The 8,533-nt window shown below is 27.6% G+C and overlaps 1 protein-coding gene and 1 long non-coding RNA gene across 2 annotated transcripts; one reads left to right on the top strand and one right to left on the bottom strand.

Annotated features, from left to right (window-relative positions):
• The first annotated feature begins 422 nt into the window (after positions 1–422).
• On the top strand, positions 423–3,959 carry LOC132922120 (uncharacterized). The gene is made up of 2 exons (XR_009660987.1): positions 423–642; positions 3,738–3,959. It is a non-coding gene; the product is annotated as an uncharacterized LOC132922120 (long non-coding RNA).
• LOC132922119 (E3 ubiquitin-protein ligase MGRN1) lies at positions 2,089–5,983 on the bottom strand. Its single transcript, XM_060985466.1, has 12 exons — positions 5,630–5,983; positions 5,149–5,267; positions 4,732–4,934; positions 4,481–4,668; positions 4,266–4,420; positions 3,969–4,190; positions 3,749–3,906; positions 3,444–3,537; positions 3,249–3,374; positions 2,805–2,910; positions 2,624–2,742; positions 2,089–2,516 (listed from the first exon to the last, which is right to left on the bottom strand). Exons 1-12 carry the CDS (start codon positions 5,715–5,717, stop codon positions 2,391–2,393), a joined length of 1,704 nt encoding a protein of 567 aa, XP_060841449.1. The 5' UTR covers positions 5,718–5,983; the 3' UTR covers positions 2,089–2,390.
• Between the last annotated feature and the right edge of the window lie 2,550 nt (positions 5,984–8,533).

An 8,533-nucleotide genomic window follows, 5' to 3' on the forward strand; every position in this document is an offset into this window, starting at 1 on the left:
ATACAAGGGCCCAGGCAGGAATCCCGGCCCTAGCCAGGCCGACCTTGTATAGACTATAGATTATAGGTAGCAGGAGCGCTAGGAGCGAATCTAGGCCAATATAACGAGGGGAGGGGCGATTTTTAACGGACAAACATGATATCTAATATATCTTACTAAATACGAATAATGAACTATGAAGTAATTACATTAAAAACTTAAGTCTGATATGGGAACGGGGGGGATCGCCCCTCCTGAATCCCCCCCTGATAGGCAGGTATGGAATATGATCAAAATGTATAAAAGATAAATAAATAATAATACCTACAGCCAAAACTACACTGATTAATTTGTGCGTTGTATTCTAACATCGATTTTACGACTGTTTAATAAACCAATTTAAAGAAATACACACGTATTACTGAAATCGAAAACATCCTATTGCGAAATCTACATAAGTCCTTGTAAAATGTGCCAAATAATAACACTTTTCCTTGTTCAATAACGCTTTTTGTTTTTTCCAAAGAACGTCATATATCATCTCAGACTCGTGTAAATAGGTACTAGTAAATGAGAGATGCAATACCATTTAAGTCAGTCTAAGTTGCCTAAAGCCTCGTGATTGTACAAACTAATTCTCGTCGTGGACTTTGTCACATCGCTGTGAGTACTTTGGTCCATTCCAAGTTATATTATATAATTAAATTATAAAAGATCCACTTTTTTAAGCAATTAACTAATTAGTTATTATAAAACATTACTTAACTAACAAATAGGTAAGCCATCTGTCAATTGTCAAACTGTATACACTGTATCATTTTGAACTCTTGAAGTTCAAGCTGTGCACCGTCAATAAATAATTGGTTTATAGGAACAATATTGAAAATACATTTGGTTATCATAAAACATTCAAAAAAAAAAATCCCAATTTCAAAGATGATAAATCGAAATCCATTAAGTATTTTCCAATTTTTGTTACCTACCTATTAACTCGTAATAAAGAAGGTACCTTATGGCTTATACCTACCATAATAATAATCTATATTGAGTACATTATTTCTACGCGATTTTTGAAACTTTACTACAATTTATTTGCTATAGTAAAATATTAATTATTATGAATGCAGAATGGTATCAGCGGTATCAGACATGGATAAAAAAAAACGTTATACCTAATTAGTAACTAGCACAATAAATAAAGCTACCTTAAAATCCACGATTCAATATTAATAAAATAGTATCTTTAAATTTTAAACATGTAGAGAATCCAATCCATTTCTGCTTATTCAATTATTTAAATTTAAATAAGTAGGTGCCTCCTATTGACTATTAACTAAATCAACATTTTTATTGCAAAAATTGAATTGTATAATGCCAAAATTTAGTATTTTGATAAAAATTAAATAAGCATACATGTATTTTCTAATAATTTAAAATTAAATTAATTTTTGTGTTATAAAACTTTTGGGACTAAAAAATCTGAAAAACTGTTTTTGTGATTAATTTGTATCTTCTTATTCTTCACTATATGGGCCCAACCATCTTTGTGGTCTTGTCATACATCTCCATAGGGCTTTGTCCCCCATCTAGCCTATATAAATGCTATAGACTAAGAACTAGTAAGTCTTCATTAAACCATAAGTTCTTTAATGTTCAAGTCTTAAGAAATTATGAAATTAACAGGAAGTAGGATGACTGAAATTTATCATAATGAGAGTGGTTGTAACCAAGAAAAAAGGCAACTAGACATTTAATTAACATAGAAAATTAAATTAATAAATAAAAAAACGTATTATGAGCCAAAAATTAAATGGCCAAAGCTGAAGGGGTGCTTTCAAGAAAGTAAAATATGAATAATATGATGTTTTGATATCGGTATCATATTCATTTTATAAATTAATAAGCTATGTAGGTAACCCTTAAGTAATGCAGTAATGCAAAATCTTAAAGTCTGCAATTCTAAAAAAATAAATAAAAATATTTGGTTAGGTGATCTATGACTATGAGACATAATAATATGTCTTAAGGCAGATATTTTTCATATATTATAATATTATATTATACAATTTAATATTGAGATTCATACAGTAACAATATTTAGAGTAATAATTTAACAATTTTAACTTGGAGCTTTATATAAGTATAAAGTAATACATTTTGTACATAATTTACATACTATTAATACAATCTTAATTTTAATTATTATTTTACATCAATAATGTTTGATATCTTTAATATGTCTAAAATATTTATCTTTTATAATTCAAAGTTTGTACATCTATACACAGTTAATTATAATAATGTTAGAGGATATAAATTATGAGGAAAAAATTATTATACAAATAATAATAAAGTAATAAATAAATTATAAAAATAATTAAATTCACCAAATTAACTTAATTTTTTTAAATTTATACCGGCGTAGTTTTTTCATAAGCAGCTAATAACAAACGAGAAGAACCAACAGAAGTATAACTCTCACCACTTGAACGTTGGCTTACAGTACTCATTGGAGTACCAGGCAGTGATACTCTTTCCTGTATAAAATTAATATTTTTAATGAACTATAAAGGAATAATATTTACATAACCTATGTAGTAAATATAAAAACTTAATAATAGTATATATATATAATTTTATTTACTTGAGATATTGATAGTTGAGGCTTTTCATTTTGATGTGTAACAAGCATTCTTGCAGCACATTCACCATAACACTCAGCATCTTCCGCCCCATGATTTAGTATAACATTAATTTCTTTTTCTAGAAAATTGAGGAATATTTAAATACACAATTTAATAAGTAAAAATGTAATAAGTTCTTACTTTCAACCATAGCTGGTTGGGGGGGATGATCAACTTTCTTTTCAATACTTTTCTCTGAGTCCAATAATGGAGACATTTTTTCTGCTTCACTATCTTCATCTTGAGTCTAAAAAATAATTATAGTATGAAGTATTCTCAACTACATAATATGGTTTTTCAGTTTTATTTGTATTATTAAAATGTTTATTTTGACACAGTAAATATAACAACATATAATCTAAATCAGTGTTTCTCAACCGGTGTGTTGCCAGATAAGACCAAATTTGTCATGGGAATTACTAATATTAAATTTACAAACCTTGTTGACACTATATTTACAAAAATTAATAGGTATTATTCTTATTTTTTTTTTATAGTGTGTCACAAAATATAAAAGTTTTTAATAGTGTGTCGCCATAATACATAGGTTGAGAAACACTGATCTAAGTAACACTAAATTGTTACCTCTTCTTCAGGATTTGCTTTTTCATTAATTACTCTCACTTTGTCTTTACACTTAATTGGAATTTTAGGTTTAATTTCATCCTTGTTTGAACCTTTAGATGATTTATCACTGTTAGATGCAGCTGCCTAAAAATATTTGAGGTTTTTAAAAAAATATTAAAGTAATAAATAAATAAATTATTCTATAATACATACATTAGAACTTAAAGAGTTATCACTAAGGCTTAATGATTCACCATGTGAATCTAGACTGCAAGATTTTTTTCTAGAAAGCCTGTCTAAACTCATTCTGTAAAACAATATTTTAAAATGTTTTAAAAAAAAATCAAATAATAGTTTTGTCTACAGACATAGATAATTAATTTATATTTTAATTAATTCAAATATTAGATGAAATTTTATTTATTTCATTTCTAATTGTAATAAAAAATAATGGAAATATAAAATAAGAATATAAAAACTAATTAATTTAGAAAAAAATTTGTTTAGATTTTACATACTTAGACATAGTGAGTCCAGCGCATTGACTATCAGGTGAAGATTCTAGTAAAGGATCACTTGGAACTTTGGTGGCATTACTGTATCGTCGAAAATTTGGACCATTCAGAGCTTCAATTAAAGGAACAGTTTCGTAGCCATATGGAGTGCGTAAATCAATCTATAAAGTTAGAAAATTTATAAAAAATATATAATTTAAATTTTAAACTTAAATATTATTACTCTATGATTATTGTCCAATGTTTTTTGTAAAGCTTTGATTTGTAAGAGAGCACGGAATGGAACTCGACATATTGGACAATTATTAGCTTGATATCTTAGAGAGTCTGCACATGATTGACACAAACACAAATGACGACATGGTAATATTAATGTGTCACGCATATCACTCATACAAATTACGCATTCTGAACTACCATCTTCTAAATCTTCATCTCCAGAATCCTTTAAATATAAATAAATAAATAAATAAATAAATAAAAAATAATTTAAAAAAAAAAAAATAATAAGTATACTAACTTTAAGGTCAGGTGTTTTATTTTCAATACCATATATTTCTTGCAGTAAGTAACATAATCCATCTACAAATAATTTTTGTTTTAATGCTTTTAAAATGTAGGATCCATCAGAATATTGTTCAACAACTGCAATTGTGGTATGCGACTGTCGTGTTTCTAAAGTTTATAAACTTATTAAGAAATGAAATTGAAGTTATTTATTAAAGACTCATTTACCTTCAGAAGTATCATGAGCTACACAATGTATAGCGATTGGAATAACTTCTTTGTTAAATGCATAGGTTAAGTCCTCAGTACTGTATATACTAGGATCAAACATATGTAATGGTTGAATAAATTGTTGATTTGAACCTCGTTTATAATGATAAACTTCAGATGTCATTGATGGATCACGACAGTTAAAACTAAACAAAAACAAAAATAATGAAATATATCATATATCAATAACACTTCATAATTATACTTACGAAACCCCACTTGGTGTAAAATCTTCAGTGCAGAAATAATATATTGTTATTGAACATGGTGAATCGCAATCAAAAGTAAATTCTATATTGAATATAGTTTTACCTTCTTCAGTACGTATAAAACGCAATGATTCTTTTCTAATATTTACCAAACTTTTTAACGGTTTAGTAGGTTCCCCAACCTCAGGGGGTGGATATGGAAACTAGATTTTTGAAAAAATATGTTTATTATTGTATATAATTATTAAATTATATATATATATATAAAAAAAAATGACTAATTAGCAAATTAAGATAGCAGTTTATAAATATTTTAATGTAATTAAAGTAGAATATTTTCATCTTCTTTCATAAGTTCAGAACTTAGATCAACAATATAGTAATACATGAAAAATGCTTATAATTAAATCAACTTACTGTAGTAGGGCATTTACTAAAAAAATTTAAATCCATATTTTCTCCAAATAAATATGCTTCTGGTTGTGGTGTATCAAATTTTTCACCACCCATAATAAAATGAGTGCTGAAATAATTTCCTGGAAAAGTGAATAAAAACAAGTATATAATACATATTATTTATTATTGTTGTAAAATTCTATAAGAATGAATAATAATATAAATGGAAATTACTTATAAATACTAGTAAATACTATTGATTAATTTAATAGTAACCATAATTCAGATCAATAATCCCATTTCTTACATTTCTAATTGTTTAAATATAATTGTGTTTACAAAAGTAGTCACTTTACTAAAGTGACATACATATTTTAAAAATGTTCAACACTTTCTAAATGCAATTAAGAATGTTTACAATACAAAATTTATATCCAGTATAGGGAACATTAAAACCAAATATAAAATATCAATAAACTATTAAAATGTCTTTCCAACAAACCAGATTTGGGTGGATATTTATAAGCATTATTTGAGTTGTTGTCCACTTCTTCTACTCTAGTATTTTGTCGACTAGTAAATGCACCCATCTTATACTACAGCGGTTGAACTAAATTATGTTCTTTAAATTAAATTAAATAAATTTATGGAAATAATTAATGTTTTAACTATAAATGTCTATATCATAACAGGTATTATAGGCAATCATTACGTACAAACCAACAATGAACTAAATACTATAATAGGTAGTCGAGAGTAAACACTAAACACTAAATAGGTGTAGGTACCACAAATCACAACACTGTTATCAGTACATTATCAATATAGGTCGACGACGACGTCATATTATTTAAACGTCATCTATGGATTTTACATTTGTTTTGAACAAGGTGGATAGCAATCTGCTGGAATGTGGATATTATCAGTTCTGTGATATCATAGAATAAATTAAATATGTATTTGTTATATTTCTTTATCAGCGATTATACCACAGATATATATTTATACCATATTATATTAATTCGAATAAATGTGAATTATCTCGGAAACCACTCATTTGATCGTCTTACGGTTTTTTAAATAAAATATCACATTATATTATGGAACAGGTTATAAGCATAATTTTATGAACCCACTTCTATCTACGGAATATTGAGCGATACAGTATGATTATATTAGCAGCGCCATCTGTCCAGGAAAATAAAATACAAAAAATGGTAAAACTTTTTCCTTAGTGAACTTCACAATCAAAAGAATTGTCAATATTGCATTAATATTTAATTAAAATTTTTTCTGTTAATTTTAAAATAATGATTATGGAAATTTATTAAAAATTGACGATTTGTGTGTGCCGACGATTAGGTACCTACATTAAAACTGAGATACGACGATGTAACACCGCGTGGTAGTTCATTTTTTGTTGGGAAAATTCGAGTTATTTAGACGTAGAAGGTTAACTCATTTTAAGTCTATATTTTTGATTCTATAAGTTAATTAACAATCAAGTTATTAATTTTAAAAGGTAAATTTGTGCATATAAAGATGTAAAAAGAACTTAAAGACGCCGTAACGTTTCTTAGAACAACGACTAACGAGTAACCAATATTTTGAACCACATTTTGAATCATACAGAAGGCGTTAATTTATTGGACAACGAGATGCACGCGGACAGCTACTAGCTAGTAAACAAGTAAACAATAACATATACATATGTAATGCATTTTAGAAAAATAGAAATCCAAACCTCTCAAATACTATGTACTTTGTATATAGGTAGGTTATATTAAATAATAAGCCAACTAAGCCAAGTTATTCTTAAATACGTTGTTTCATAATTAATTTCAAATCATCATCATCATTATAATATTATCTTATTTATTTATCATAAACAATCAACTATATCATCGGGTGATGAAATTAATTTAGTGTGAATATGACTAGCTATAATAAATAATATACGTAGGTGTATATATTATTGGTATGCAATTATTTAACTAAATTTTATAATTTGTTATTGTTTTAGTTTTTGTTTTTTAACAATAATAAAATAATATTATAATTTTATATATTATGTGAGACTGTAAAATATATTTTTTTTAAAGTATACAGTTTAGTGTTTACAGTCGCTCTCCGCAAGTATTAGACGCTCATGGTCATCGGGTCATGTATCAAGTCACCAAATATGGCGTGGTTTGGACCATAGTAATATAATATAGGTAATAATATTAAGTATTAAACACATTATTTAAATTATACTAATTTAAAACATTAATTTCCAATGATAATATTATGTATCGTATTAAATGTATATAATTGATAAAAAACTTTTTTTATTGGGAAATGGGTCTGTAGAGTTAAATTTAAAGAAGTAAAACATAATATTTAAAAAAAAAAATAGCATATAAAAGGTATTAGTAGAGTTATAGTATATTAGTATAGATACAGAATAATGAAAATCGAAGTACGAATCCTCGTTCAAATATTCTTATACTTATGTAGTTAATAATAATAATGTTGACCGATATAAGAATAATGAAAGTAGTTAATGCTGGCTAGTAATATAAACACGTCGATTAGAAGATTTTTTTTAATTTATCGATCACCGCGTTGATTGAAACCCAAATTTTAATTAATTTGTAATTCAACGTTTAAAGTTCAAAGTCTAACACTACAAGAACAAAAATAAAAACGATGGCAGTCAACGAATCTGTGAATATCGATGAAATTTCAGCTGTAGAGACGACAACCAATGTTCGCACCATGGGCATGTAGTTTCGGTGAATTCATACTAGAACGACGATAGTTATACCGCTGGTTGCACACCACAACAGTGGCACACACCACATTACGAAAGATACGATATCGTCGACACGATGTAATATGATTTTATTATGATAATTGCGGTCGGCTAACACTAATGTTCTAACGGCTAACCTAACAGACATCATCGAGGAGGATACGCACACGCATATAATTGTACCTACCTATTATGTAGTCTACCAATCAACCAACATCGATGAAGTCGAATTCATTGTTATTATAACGAGATCATCGATGATATCAACATTAAATTTATCATAATCTTGTTGATGGAAGTGATCTTAGGTACCTACTCAGTATAGTCATCAATGGCGAACCATGAAAAATCGTTGCATTGATTATCGTGGTCGAGCCCAACGGCAATGTCGTGCATGTATAGAATAAAAGAGGTGGTTCTGTATCCTAATAAGTTATAACTATTATAGGAAAAATTTCGGATATCTGGGATTCGGAGCAACCTTCGGACCACGTGCCCCGCAGAACCGATCATCACAATTTTCCGCCTAGCGAAGTAGCGTCAAAAACGTATGGTTCATGTTGCCAGCATTAGGTTTGCGAAAATATTGTAGTTGGGGCCGAAAACCTT

Source organism: Rhopalosiphum padi, chromosome 2, assembly GCF_020882245.1.
Source record: "Rhopalosiphum padi isolate XX-2018 chromosome 2, ASM2088224v1, whole genome shotgun sequence".
NCBI lineage: Eukaryota > Metazoa > Arthropoda > Insecta > Hemiptera > Aphididae > Rhopalosiphum > Rhopalosiphum padi.